This window comes from Arachis duranensis, chromosome 2 (genome assembly GCF_000817695.3).
Source record: "Arachis duranensis cultivar V14167 chromosome 2, aradu.V14167.gnm2.J7QH, whole genome shotgun sequence".
Taxonomy (NCBI): Eukaryota; Viridiplantae; Streptophyta; class Magnoliopsida; order Fabales; family Fabaceae; genus Arachis; species Arachis duranensis.
In genome coordinates, this window is record NC_029773.3 from 15,107,012 (window position 1) to 15,121,308 (window position 14,297).

The 14,297-nt window shown below is 36.4% G+C and overlaps 1 protein-coding gene across 5 annotated transcripts; it reads left to right on the forward strand.

Moving 5' to 3' along the window:
- The first annotated feature begins 6 nt into the window (after positions 1-6).
- On the forward strand, positions 7-5,087 carry LOC107473739 (uncharacterized). 5 transcript variants are annotated; one of them, XR_001589096.3, is made up of 8 exons: positions 7-168; positions 2,933-3,147; positions 3,268-3,360; positions 3,496-3,644; positions 3,744-3,855; positions 3,951-4,033; positions 4,116-4,173; positions 4,823-5,087. XR_001589096.3 is itself a non-coding variant. In XM_052256959.1 (8 exons), exons 4-8 carry the CDS (start codon positions 3,596-3,598, stop codon positions 4,900-4,902), a joined length of 378 nt encoding a protein of 125 aa, XP_052112919.1. In that variant the 5' UTR covers positions 7-168; positions 2,933-3,173; positions 3,268-3,360; positions 3,496-3,595; the 3' UTR covers positions 4,903-5,087. The 5 variants fall into 5 exon arrangements, 3 of the variants coding, with proteins under 3 accessions (XP_052112919.1, XP_015948814.1, XP_052112920.1); XM_052256959.1 differs by having other exon boundaries at positions 2,933-3,173; positions 3,744-3,851; XM_016093328.3 differs by having other exon boundaries at positions 3,744-3,851.
- Positions 5,088-14,297: the final 9,210 nt, after the last annotated feature.

Sequence of the window (14,297 nt, forward strand, 5' to 3'; positions counted from 1 at the left end):
GAGCTCCGAAATCTGAACCACCGCCAGCGCCGCTCTCCATCGCGCAGTGTATTCCCGCCGGCACCAGGTCTGTTTCCCCCTTCCACCCATCAGCCACTGACTTGCCTCTTGCCAGCCACCGTCCCCGCCAGCTCTGCATTTTTTCAGGCTTCCAGCTTCTAACCCTAGGTATAATTTTTGTTCTTTGTAATAATAATAGTTGAAGCATTGATTAATTGTTCTAAATCTTGCTGTTGGAGGCTTGAAGCATGATTAATTGTTGAAGCAATGATTAGTTGTTGGGTGCTAATTGCTAAACCTTGCTGTTGAATAATTTTGATTAATGGTTATATAATTGATTAATAATTGCTGCCACACCTTTACAACCCAGCATTCCTAGCCACTTCACTCCAACAACCTTGTCCATTGTTCATCATGTACTTCATGAGCTTCTCATCTTCTTCTGGTGACCATAATCCCTTCCTTAGCTTATTCTTACTATTGTTGTTCTTGTCCTCATCATTGTCTTTGCCACATACCCGAGACTTCCTCATCAGTATTAATTATTGATCAATCAAATTAAATGTTAGTATTCCTCCCCACTCCCTTACTCATGAAATAATTTTTCTTACTTTCCATAGTCCAATTTCGTTTCATATTTTTTTACTAAATGCGGTAAGATGTATACTAACATATTTCTTAAAATGTATGTTTGGATAAGTAAGGGATTAATTTATATATAGAGGTATTAGAAAGAAACTTGATTTGGAGGCAATTAATTAATAATGACGAGCGATGATGTATTACATGATGATAATAATGATGGTGGTGGGTTTGCTTACAATACAGGGAATGAAGAGTAGTAAGATCAAAGTGGATTGGTTGCTGAGTCTAGTGCTAATAATAAACGGTTTTGAGAAGGACCTCAGAGATAATAGATACTTTCATCTCTTTTTTTTTTTATCACAAGTTATATGTTATTGCTGGTAGAGTAGGAGTAGTCGTGAATAATTGTTTGCCTGTTTCAACTGAACTAAGTTACTGATTCAGAAATGTGAACTTTGTGTTGTTATTGGATTGGATTGTATTGTTATTGGATTGTTATTGTTATTGCCTGTTTGCCTGTTTCAATTGAATAATTGGATTGGATTGTATTGTTATTGTTAACCTTGCTTTAGTTCTCAAGTTGCTTGCTGCTTCAATTTAAAGGGATTGTGAATTTTGGTTTAAGCTGTGATTGAAGTTTCCTTCGTTTGGGTGTTCTTCACTTTCCCAGTGAAGCTTAGCCTTTTGATTCTTTGAGCATACACGTTCATGTTATTGTTCTCAGCAATGCTGATTCTTAGATATTTCTTTCTTTGTTGCTTTGTTTTAAATGTTCCTACAGGTGTTGTGTTGTTGCTGTGTTTTAAATGTTTCTTTGATTCTATGTTGTGTGGTTGCTGTGTTGTCTTTCTTTTTCTTGAATGTTTGTATTGATTTGCTCTCCGAGGACCTGCACCGACTTGCATTCTTGCAAGCTTTCCATGTTAAACTGTTTTTGCATACAAAATGAATGTGGTTTGATAATTTCTAATTGATATAACTTATTGTGGGATGAGCTAGAGATTACTTTGAAGGTGTTGGGAAGGAAAGGAGGTTATTGAGCAATTGGAGAGTTGACAGTGCTAGCCTTTTTTTTCTATTAATCATTGTGCTGAACTTGTTAAAATTGGTTTGAAAACACTGTTAATTTATATTGTTAAAATTATGTTTGAAAATTTTGTTAATCTTAGTTAAATATAGTTGCTTTTTGTTAATCTTGGTGTGTTTATTTCTATTTTATTTATTATTTTATTATAAAACGGTTATTTCGGTTGAACCACGGTTGAACCGGTAAACCAGTGAACCAGTCACTAGAACGGCTCGATGACCAGTTCGGTTTTCAGAACCTTGATTTACACTCTTCAGTCTTCCTTCAGTGTCACTGCCAGCCACTGTTTTTGCGCCGTCCGTCGCCCGCTTCTACTCTGTCGCGTCGGACGTCGTCACTGTTAGCCAGTGCTGTGCTCCGTCGTCTGACTCGCCTCTGCTTTGCCCCGTCGTGCGTCACCTCTGCTCCTTTCATGCCTGCCTCTCCTTCACGTTTCTGCCATTCCTTTTCCTTTTTTTCCTCCGTGTGTGTCTCTCTCCCTGGCCACTGTCTCCCGGTCTGCCGCTTAACGCCGTCAGCCACTGCCTTGCACTGTACTGCTCCTTCGCCACTGCTTGCTTTACTCTGCTCATGTCAGTGACTCCGGGCTCTCTGCTCATTAGTGTATGATAATTTAAACCACTTGTTACGTATTAGATTGAATTGTTGAATCTTAAAACTACATAATATAATTGTTGGTGTTAAGTTAATTGTTGGTCAAATTATTAATTGCTCATGAATTTATATATGTTATGTGGATGAATGTTAAATTTGGATGCTAACTCTTCCAATTTTTAGTTGAAATTGGCCGTAGCTTGTAGCAGTGAATAATAAACTATGCGAGTTAACCCGGTGAGTCTAGTCTAGCAGAGCTCTACTATTTTAACTGGACTTGCCTGTTTGACAACCATTGTAGTATTGATTTATAGATGGGTATACATTTCAAGTTTCAAAGCCTTTAAGAAGGTACACATTTATTTGTAACTGTTACCTGAGTCTAAATACCATGACATAAGAGTTATAAAAGAACATAGAAGAGCATTGTTATATTGTCAATCTCAGTTATAAAAGAACATAAAAGAACACTTATACTTGTTTTCTCTTCATAATCACTGTTGTATTGTATTGTATTGTATTGTATTATGTCATGTTTTGTCATGTATGATGTATCATTGATTCTTGAGCTGTCATAGGGCATACTTTTTCCGCTTTAACATAACCTTAAGTATGTATTGTTTTTCTGATGGATGAATTCTTCTCAATTTGTGGATGTTATTGTAGACAATATGCTCACTCCATGTGCAAACAGTAGGCTGAAGCGTAAGATGCTTGATACACAAACCCAATGCAGTGAAGAGAAAGAAGAGCTTAGAGAACTTGATAGTAAAATTGGAAAGGTTGATAGGGTGCTTGGTTCAACACAGGATCCTAATGTTAGGTCGCGTGCCATATTTATATTGGAAAATGCTTCGCTGAAGAAAGGACTCGTTAAAAATGTTATTTTTCCTTTTCTACATTGATTGTACATATACTTTATAACATTTTGACGATTATACATTGTTGCTGTATATAGGAAATAAACTAGTTCTTAATTCAATTTGTGGATTTTGTTTTAGGAGTGGAAAATCCTCAATTCGCATGATGATGCCAATCTTCTGTTGAAGCAAAATAAGAGTCTTAATGATTATCGACCAGACATTGTTTTTGAGGTTTGTACTTTGTACTCTAACTACCCAATCTCGTAGCTTCTTTAAACTTTTCTTTTTTTACAATGAATGTTACACAATAGACTGCAAGAGTAAAATCCTAAGAATAAGTGATTCTTACTTGTTATACTTTTTCAGGCACTCCGTAGTATTATTGATAGTCCACTTAATAAATATGGTTTGGTGGAAGCTATATTTGTGAAAATTGATGGAGGAGCCCTATTTGAAATAAAGCCACATGCATGTTCGCATTCCTCGAACTTGTAAACGTTTCTGTGGTCTCATAGGTAAGTCATCTATTTTTACTTTCATTCTTTTATGTTAGATACTAAGAACACAATTTTTTTTGAACTTTCACTAATTAAAATTGTTTCTGAAATATGTAGTGGATTTGCTTAGAAAGTCTCGTGTATGTGCTGAAGATACAAATGAAGTACTTATTCGTATTGTTGAAGAGCCTGTGATGCGCCATTTACCGGTCAATTTCTCATATAGTAGGTTGGTTGTATAGCTGTTTAGATCTCATTTTAGGTTTTGCTAATCTTTAGACAAACATTGGTTTTGAAAAAACAATGTTATTGTGGAACATGCAGGCCTCTCTTATAGCTCAAAGAAGGTGGTCCACATGGATGACTATGTTTCTTCCCTAAGTGATCATATGACGCCTGTTTTTGTGGTATAGTTTATTTTATTAGCGAAATAGAAAGCCTTTCATCTCTGAGTTTTAATTATGATGATAGATTCTTATCTGTTTTCAGGTGGGTGCAATGGTAAATGGGAAAGTAAAAGAAGACCACACACATGATTATATTTCTGGTATTAAATTAAATTAAAATTTGAAATATGTTTAATTTCTTAGATCTAATGTAACTTGTTTCATTTATACATACTTCAACTCTAAATTATATAAATGTCTAGGTATTTTCAGTTGATAGGCTCTAATAATTAAGGAGGAACTTGTATTAAATTAAGAAAATGTAGAAGTTCTTTAGGGTGGATATCTTTATTTTGGATATTTCATTTATAAGATCTATATGGGTCTTGATTTTTCCAATGTGACTGAAACTGAGTAAATTGTTTAGCCTATAATTTTATTTGGATATTAAGATTACAAAGGATTTTATGCTAAATGATAGGGAGAATAAATTAGTCTTGCTAACATTATGTGTATATGTTTTTTCATTAATGGAATAGAATAGAACTAATTAAAATGGGCCAAAAGGAAAAGGAAAAAGGAAAGAAACAGAACAAAGTTTCCCTTGTTTTGGAGAATGACAGTGGAATGGAGTTGAAGTTCCTTTTGATGGATTTTTGAATCTTTTTTAAATTTCAAGAAACTTGTTCGAACCGTGTTTTGTGATGGACTTTTGAATCTTTTTTAAATTTCAAGAAACTTGTTCGAACCGTGTTTTGATTTGAGTATATAATAGAGAAAAGTAATGTTATTTTTTGGTTTACTTTGCAGTTTCTGATTATCCACTTGGTGCTAAATGCTGCGTAGGCCTTATCTGTGATGCCTTGGAGCAGAAATGGAAGCTATTCTGAAATAATGAGTTACAGAAAGAGTTCGGAGTAAAATTATAAATCAGTCAAAATGCTAATTTTACCTTTGTTATTTTATGTAAAGAGTGTGATCACTCGTCTCTAACAACTCGAGTTACAGATGGGTAGCAATTTTTTATTTTTTATTTTTTGTATATTTACACGCTCTGGATGCATTAGTACTCTTAGCTACTCTTTTTTATTTTCTAGAAAAAACAACTATTAGTATCCATGAATTTTGCAAACACCGACAAAAATACTCATCAAACAAGAAAATTAAAGTTTTACTAATGAAAGATGGAGTCCGTACAACAAAAGTATCCAAATTTAAATTTTTTGTTGTTTTTTTAACGAACTTTACAAATTGACTCATCTTTCATCATCAACTTCAACTTTACGGCTTCTCTTCTTTCTCAAATTTCAGCACTAACGTTCATTCTTTTGAAAATGAAAAGTTTCAATGCAAAAGTGCATAAAGCACTTAGAATTTAAAAGGTCCTTCTCACTACTTACACCAACAACAACAACAATAAAGAAGGATTAAATTGTCAATCAATTTACTTAATCAAACTATACCCAAAATTTATATTGCCAAAAAAAATTGAACAAACCCTAAACCTAAAATGTTAATCAGAAAATCAGACTTGATACAAAAAGTGGCAACAAATGCGAGGTGGCCACGACAGAAGAAAATATTGATGCGACGACGATGACAAGGCTGCGAGAGGCAGCGGCGATGAGCGACGAAGAGGTTGCTAGAGGTGGCAACAATACTACTGGTGATGGTGACGATTCTGTTGGAGGAGGCAATGACGAGGAAGATCGATTATGAGGCCGCGACGATGACGAATGACCGTGGAGTAGGAGGCAACGATACTGTTGAACAAGCACTGTACAAGACACAACTTTCTTTGGTGAATTTTGAGAAGAATAAGAAGATTTAGGAGAAAAAAACAAAGATGGTAAAACTGTAGCCATTGATGGAGGGAATTTTTTAAAGTATTGTTGTTGTTGAAGTTTGGGAAAGAGAAAAAGATAGGGTTAATTTGGGTATTTTGTTAAAAAGTCAACAAAAAGTTAGACTTTGGATAACTTTTGTCATACGGAACCCATATTGCATGCTTACAATATTAGATTTCTTGTTTGATAGGTACTTTTGTCAACGTTCGTAAAATTCATGGATACTAATAGTTGTTTTTCCTTTTATTTATTTAACTTAACTCACAATTAGTTACCTATTTTATTTATTTAACTTAAGTAATTACAATCAATTATACAAAGTATAAAACTATACTAGAAATACCAACGAAACTAATATAGATCTTCTAACTTAATCTACTCACTATACCTATCCCATTAACTAACTCACTAAAGAATAAACATCTAAACTTATTATTCACTAACAATAAAAAATGTTAAACTACTAACCTCAAAATTTAAAGCTCCAGCTACATGCAAGTAACATTCAGTCTGTTGATGTCTCATTCGCGGACATATTATTGAGGGCCATATTTTTGAAGGAACTCAAACTCAAGTGTTTAGAAGGTCACAAAAGTGTAAAAAATGGTGGTAATGCATAGCAATCTCAGATAATGTGACATTATATACGCTTACGAGTTTATCTCAGATGCTGAGACCACAATCACAACGATTGTGCACATCTCAGGTGTTGAAATCCCCTTCACATTATGCGCATATCTCGGATGCTCAATGCTTATACATATCCTGGGTGCACTCAGGATGTGACTCGGCGTCACCCTAGCACAGCACGGGATCTCAGACGTCGAGATATGGCCATTTTAGAGTTATCCCCTCAGCATTCAAGATGTGTCCCAATATATATTTTTGTGAATACGTCATCATTTATTTATTTTTGTAATTACTATATTTATTTAATTTAAATAAAAAATATCAACTAAGTGTAAGAACAAATATTTCTCTAAAAAAAAACAATTTAATCATACCTTAGAATCACAACAAATATAAAATTTTGTGATCTTCTTAATCATAATTTCTAACACTATTTTGGGGCATAGTATGGAACACAAATAATTTTAAGCCACTTGCTTCGATTTTTTGGTCTCCAAATCGCGTTTTCCTCTCTAAAACGTGTGTACTTCGTTAGGGGGAGCCTAGTATATGAGACGGGGGCAATGACCCCTTTATAATTTTTATATAGAAAGTATTTTATTTTACACTTTTCTTTTTAATTTTACTTTTTATTTTTTGTCTTTCTCAAGTTATTCTTTTCATGCCAACCCAATATATTAATAATGGCCATTTATAACATACATATTTATTCATACAGATTGAAGAATATTGTGACAAGTGGCACGGTAGGGAACAGGCTTGGTAGAGCTCTGTCATCTTGTCGGGCTTGTCTACTGAATAGAGCCAGGTAATGAAATAAGGAGCCAAGGTTGCAAATCTCCAACTGGGTTTATAGAGGAGGGCTGCTCCATTGTTTATGTTGTTTCATTTGGGTCATCAGTGGTGGACTTCTTTACTCCTAATTGGGCTTATACATCTTCTACCATGCTTCAGGATTTTATGGAACAGAGCACTGCTGTAATCCCTCTTCTCTGTTCGCCGGCGTCGTGTTCCTCACTGATGGAGCCCGCGACCTGTTCTGCTCTGCTCCGTCGTGTTCTTCTGCTCACACTATGCTAATACCTCTGCTCTGCTCTGTTCGGTGTTCTGTCCATCACACACTCTTCTTTATTTTGATTTGATTCCTTGTTTAATTGTTATCACTTTTTGGTTGTGTAGATACGGGAGCAGAGAGCTCAGAATAACAAGTCACTCTTCAACGGAAACAAGTTCAGGGTATGTTTTAGGGTATAGACTATAGATCAGGTCACACATCGATTGGATGCTTTGCTAATTGTTAAGTGTAGTAATTTTGGGCATATAGTTACATGAATTCGCCAATTAGCTGACATATTGCATACTAATTCATAATTTATATGTGTACTAGAACGCCATAACTATACTTTTCATATAAATTATTATACATATTGGCTTGCTGCGTATCGGTATTGGAACATATCGTGTATCAATGTAACTATGATTTTGAGGACTTATCTATGTGGTTTGTGGTTTTTTTTTCCTGGACTGTTCCTAACAAAGTGTGAATTGCATTATAGAGGGTATGAATTGAAAGATGGAGGTGGATCCAATCATGAACCTCATTTGTGCCTCCATCTAGGTTTGATAGATTATAGGTCTCTTCTCAATGCCCCCTCTTTTGTATGTTACATTCTGAATTAGCATGGTTAGTGATTAAGAAACTAAATAGTTCTGTAATAAACTTTCTTGATATTGATCTGCATTTGTTTCAGTGATCATATTAACATACCTTTTTTAACTAGCCTGATTCAATCTTCATAGATTGTTAGAGAAGAGTAAACAAATGATGTGTGAATGTGGTGAATTAGTTGTGCAAGGGCATAAAAGCGGTATTAAACTGAAAAAGCATGTGAATGATGTATTTGTAGCAAATACAATGCATTCTGTGTTTGTTTGACACCACTTCAAGCGGAATTTAATCTTAATGCTATTGTTTCTTTGTATTTCTATTTCAACTCTACTTCACCCCTTTATTCTAACTATTGGCTAAACTTCTTTCAGGACTTTTGTGGGAACAAACTTAAGTCTTACGTGGGAAAGGTTTCTGGTTCCATCAGAAGGTAAATCATTACAGTTAGTTCTAGTTTATCATGGAGACACTGCTATATCTAACTTCTGAGCCGAAGATTCATCATGTTAATGTCTAGTAATTTATAGGGATGGAAGCAAGGAGATGAAGATTGAGTTAGTGTTTGAAAATATGATCCTTCCCTAGTTAGCTAGAATTCCTCACAATTAGTGTTCAAATATGTTGTCTCTGTCTAAGGATTAGATTAGATGTAATCAAAGGCTTTATTTTCCTCTGTGCCTCTTCCTTCTTCACTTCTCATCTTTTAAATCAAAATTAATCAATTTGTCTTAACCTAAGTCGTCACATGTTATTTAACTATGTGAACTGTATTGTGAATGGTAAAAAATATAATTTACTGTTTTGTTTATAGATTGGCCTTTCTCTAGGTGGAGTTGAATTTTTATCTCTTCTCTATATAGCTTGAAAGGGGATAAACTCGTTATCCTTTTTCCTAGTCCTTGTAGGATTATTCTTGGAAAAAGGACTACATATATATGCGAAATTCATTCATGTACATTTTTTAAAATTGTTACTGTACTAGCATGTGGTCAAGACTTGTGCTTTCATTAAGAAGAATGAATAGTATAACTTTGACCATTTACTAGAATTTGTTATGCTTTTTTTTCCCTTTTGTATGTAACTTTGTTCTTGGAACTATTACTTTTCATAGTTTAAAATTGTGTTTCTGTGAAATACATGATACGTAGTAGACGTCTTTTCCTTTAAGTCGATGTTTGTCTCAGGTGCCCAAAATGATATAAGGCATTTTTTTTGTTTAATTCTAAACACAAGCAATACTCATACCTTGTCATTGGCTCTTTCTTGGAGCATTATCATCAGCTTGCTTTTATATGCACAGTCAATTAGGATTCTAGCGTTAGAAATGTAGTGACACACCTCTTTTTCTTTGTGTTTTATTCTTTTACAGCACTAATCATGCAGTCATGGGGAATGAAGAAAGACTACATGTTACATGGAAGGAAGGACACTGCAAAAAATTAGCCTAGTTAAATAAATATGCAACTGCCAAAGATTGTCATATATGCTGTTAAGTTAATGCATGGTGCATTAGAACCTTCGTTATTTGTAATTTTTTTTGAAAGTTGTATTCAGTTAGAACAATAATAAAAGAGTTCCCAAAATGAGTTTTGGTTATTCTTGAAGAAATTGAAATAAAAAATTGAGGCTATTTGAGGTGAATATGTTAAAATAAAAAAAAGTAGAGGGACAAACTTTAATTACCAATTTTTTCAAAAATAAAAATGTGGGGTTCAAGTTATAAATATTTTTACTTACTCCCACATAAGAGAGGGAGTAACCAATCCGTTGTCCCAAATTATAATGGAATGCTTAAATTACGAGAAAAATATCAAAATGTAGCTATGTTACTACCACAAGAAAAGAAGCAATAATTTTAAAATATTTTGTACACTCTCTAAATTGATGCCACAATAATAGTAGAAGAGACCATGCTTGTAAAGTGATGTCATAGTAGGTTGAATTTCTTCCTGATATCTTAATGTTGGGTAGTTAAGGTATCCGATTTAGTCGAACGCAAATCGTGTCGCAGCATGTATTTCCTGGCAGACAACTTCACCTTGTTCAACAACATCAGCTGGTGTTTGTAGTGATTTTTCTGACAACTGCAAGCAAGACACCATTATTTTCATCATCAAACAAGATAAGGATGTGGAAGCAACTAAATATGGAAGGAAGAGTTTAACGTTAAACATAAAAAGAGAAAGAGGGATAAGAAATTTGAGTCAGACTTACCAAGTGAAAATGAACCTTATAAGTCTATTACTACCAGCAACCATGGCTTAAGGTTAGTCGAGAGTAAGCATTCAAATGCAGGAAAGTAAAAAGGAAGTAAAATGTTCAAGAAAAGTCGGCACAAAAGTCTCATTGAAAGTGGTGTGAATAGAAAAGCAAAGTTGACAAATACAGAGAAAGATAAAGCAACTACTCATGCTCCTAAGCGAGTTTCAAAATCAGAAACATTGAAAGGAAAATTCAAAAGAAATTTATACATTCAATTCAATTCAATTCAATTTACCCAATGCTCCAAACCTCTAAAGCAAGACATCATTTTGAATACTATAAAATCAAACAGAGAAAAAACAATGAAATTCATACCTGCGATGAGGACCAAACCAGAACAGCAGCAACTTCCGATCGTGCCGGCAGCGGAAGCGTGGACGGCAGACGCAGGCAACACGGGCTACGAGATGAATCTGTGACTTCGATTGGAGTCGGTTTCCAGACGTGAACCTCCGCCACGGCACCACGACGGCGGCTGTATCCCTCTCCCTGCAACCTAGAGTTTCGTTTTTGGGGAGAAGATCTTCATCAATACTTCACCCTCCATGGATACTGGTGCTGCGCTTCACTTTTTTTTCTCCCATTCACAAAATAAAAAAAATCTGGTCTTTTTTGAAACCCAATCCACTACTACCGAAGCCCACTTCAACAGGTCCACCAGCCAACATTATACCAAAGCAATTTTAGCTAACTAGCTCAGCTACCCATAAGATAAAGCAGGAGACAAGCCCTACAACTAAACAGCCAGGTGTCGATCTCATATTCATGCAAAGAGACTATCTGTAAATCTGTACCAATTTACATCTGTACCATAGAGTAACCCATTAATAATACAAGTAAATACAAAATTCTAATCACATTTCAGTCTCTTATGTGTCAGAAATTTTTTTTAAATAAATAAAATAAATATTTTATTGACCAAAATAAACAATTCGGAGCTTTTTCACTAATATGCGTCACTTCTCTTATCTCGTTTATCGTGTAAACGAGATAAAACACGAGACGACATGACGATATCACGTTTATACACGTGTTGTGTAATGCTCTTATCTCATTTACAGTGTAAACAAAATACGTGTTATCTTATTTTGTTTACACTATAAACGAGATAAGAGAAGAGGATGCCTATATATATGCATCTCAGCGACAGGCGCAGCCTCCACTGTGTGGCACCGGCCATCAACGTCATTTCCATACTGATCACCGTCGATGACATCGGATAGTTATTGTTGTATGCTGTTACATTCTCTTTACCATTGATGTATTTTGATGTATTTAGATTAATATAATCAGCAGTGTTATTCTGGAACAGTAGTTATATTTTGATGTATTTTGATAAACTATCAGTAATTGTAGTTTGAGTTAATTGTTATGTTATATACTACTCGTATTGTGCATGTTTCATGTCAACATGGTTATGGTTTGTACTGTAATATTTACAATTCAATGTAATAAGCGGATTACAAATGGTAACTTTAATCGTGCAAATTTGGAGTACAAAACATGATGAGTGAAAATAACACAAACTTAACCTTAACTTGTACCACATAAACACATGAACTACGCAAACATAAACCCTAAACCAAACACAAGCAAAGTAATAACCGTAAACTAAGCCTCGCCTGTCTATTAGTTTGGACAACCTCTTCGGGTATGACCGGTTTACCTGCATAGACTGCACGTTTTCTCTTGGGACTCACTCTCATCCATCTTATTACGAAACCTGGTAGAAATAGGTCTGCCAGTGGACTTCCTGCGCATGGCAGGGTTAGGTCGAAGGCGTGTCCCATACAACTCTAGCCAAAGCTTCTCATCCGGTATCGGCGGAAACTCTGATTGGTACACCTTGAACACAGCCTGCTGCGTGTACACTAGATGGACGTATAGACCCCATTTGATACTTGCGGCAGCACAGGTGGCCAACGCATGATGATATGGAAAATGGAGTGACTGGAAAAGGCCACAGTCACATGTACCCACCACCAGGCGGACACGGAACGACCACTGCGACCAACCCTCAAAAGGCTCCAACTCATCAACCACAAACACAGATGCCTGTCTATCGCAGTGAGTGGTGCGCATCTTCGAGATTCCCTCTCTGTTCTTCTCAATAGCAGCTATCAACCATTGTAAAAACTGATTACCCGCTACTAGCTGTGCATGTGCCTCCCGTCCCTTCTTCACGAACAACTGCTGCAACCTCTCCTAGGTGCATCGCACGATCACCGATATCGGTAGATAGCGTGTACCCTTAAGAACGACATTCATGAACTCAGAGAGGTTCGTCATCATATGTCTAAACTGGTGACCACCATCACAGTGTTGTAGCTAGATCTCTTTGTTGAATCTACCAGCCCAATCTGCTATCTCCTGCGACAACAACAACAACGCATCCATGTACCACTCATACCCAGCCTTGCTTGGACTATAAGCAGCATTTATGAGATATCTTTTTCCCTCAGGAGACTTGAAACGAGACATGAAGTTCGCTGCCATGTGCCGGACACAATAAGTATGAAACGCTCTAGGAAGATGTCATCCAATGTATGTCCTCAACTCTCAATGCATCCTTGATCACTTGAGATCTATCAAAAATAATTAACAGGACTTCCTGTGTGGTGATGTCTGTCCTCAGATTGGTAAGAAAGAAAGACCATGATTCTGTCGTCTCAGACTCAACAATTACAAAGGCTATAGGAAGGATATTGCTGTTACCATCTTGTTCCACTACAATAAACAAAATACCACCATATTTTCCATAGAGATGCGTATTATCGACGGAGGCGAATGGCTTGCAATGCTTGAAAGCCTTAACTCAGGGAGGGAAGGCCCAAAATACCTTGCCAAACATGCTGCAATCACGCATCATGAGGTGCCCATCATAGTACGGTACAACATTGATCTCACACATCGTTCCGGGACCAACTCTGCAATGCTTGTAGCAACCTCAACACCTTATTGTATGACTCCTCCCAGTCACATTATATCTGTACAATCGCCTTTTGCTTTGCCATCCAAACCTTTCTAGATGAAGGTTCGAAGTGATAGCTTTGCCTAATTGCACCTTGCAAGACAAAGATACTGACAGACAGGTTGGATTGTATCAACAGGAGGATAACACGACAGATGAGACTGTTGTCTAATTGTCGATAGTCTTGCAACATAGTAGGTGCTAAACACATGTACTTTAATCGATTCGACTCTACTACTCAGTATTTAGCACTTCTGCGAATGCTGTAATTCTTCACACCCTTGCATTACTACATCTGTATTTTTTGAATTTGTGGCCAACCCTAAACTCCACACCACCGTCCAAGTTGTAATCTTCTTCACCCGTGTTGAAAAATAGATTCTTCTCTTGCATCGCGTCTAGGTCCAACATACCATAGTGACCAAATGACAAGGTCAGAATTGGATGCAAGGGAGGCAGAAGATACCTACGTAATGCCTCAACTGGGCTCTCCAGTACAAACTCCTCCTCATCATCATCCTCGAAGGAACAACTCTCATTGTTATCCGCAACATACTCCCCATCGGAGTCCTCACCATTGACGTCCATGTCTTTCACTGGACTAGCCACATGAATCGGTGGTGTGCGAGAGGTGGGTCATCTTGGGTGAAGTCTGACAAGCCAGATCCACCGCCACCGACATCGCCAACCTCCGCAGAAAGTTCCATCACTTGCTCCGCTATGATGCTACTATAGATATCAAACATCAGGCGTGCATGCTCGTTGCTATGCAGCCAAAATAGATGACACCAAAAAAACTCAATTTTCTACCGGTGCTAGCAACCGTACCCCACCTTTCGATCTCTTTTCTCCTTCTACCACCGACGTTACCCAATATCAGACTCTTCAATTCGGACAATAAACTCA

What these genes read in the sequence shown, in the direction of transcription:
- LOC107473739 (XM_052256959.1), top strand. Translation starts at nt 3,596, where the DNA reads ATGCATGTTCGCATTCCTCGAACTTGTAAACGTTTCTGTGGTCTCATA. An exon ending in ACGTTTCTGTGGTCTCATAG is followed by an intron (nt 3,645 to 3,743) that starts GTAAGTCATCTA and finishes TGAAATATGTAG; the next exon opens with TGGATTTGCTTAGAAAGTCT. An exon ending in ATATGACGCCTGTTTTTGTG is followed by an intron (nt 4,034 to 4,115) that starts GTATAGTTTATT and finishes ATCTGTTTTCAG; the next exon opens with GTGGGTGCAATGGTAAATGG.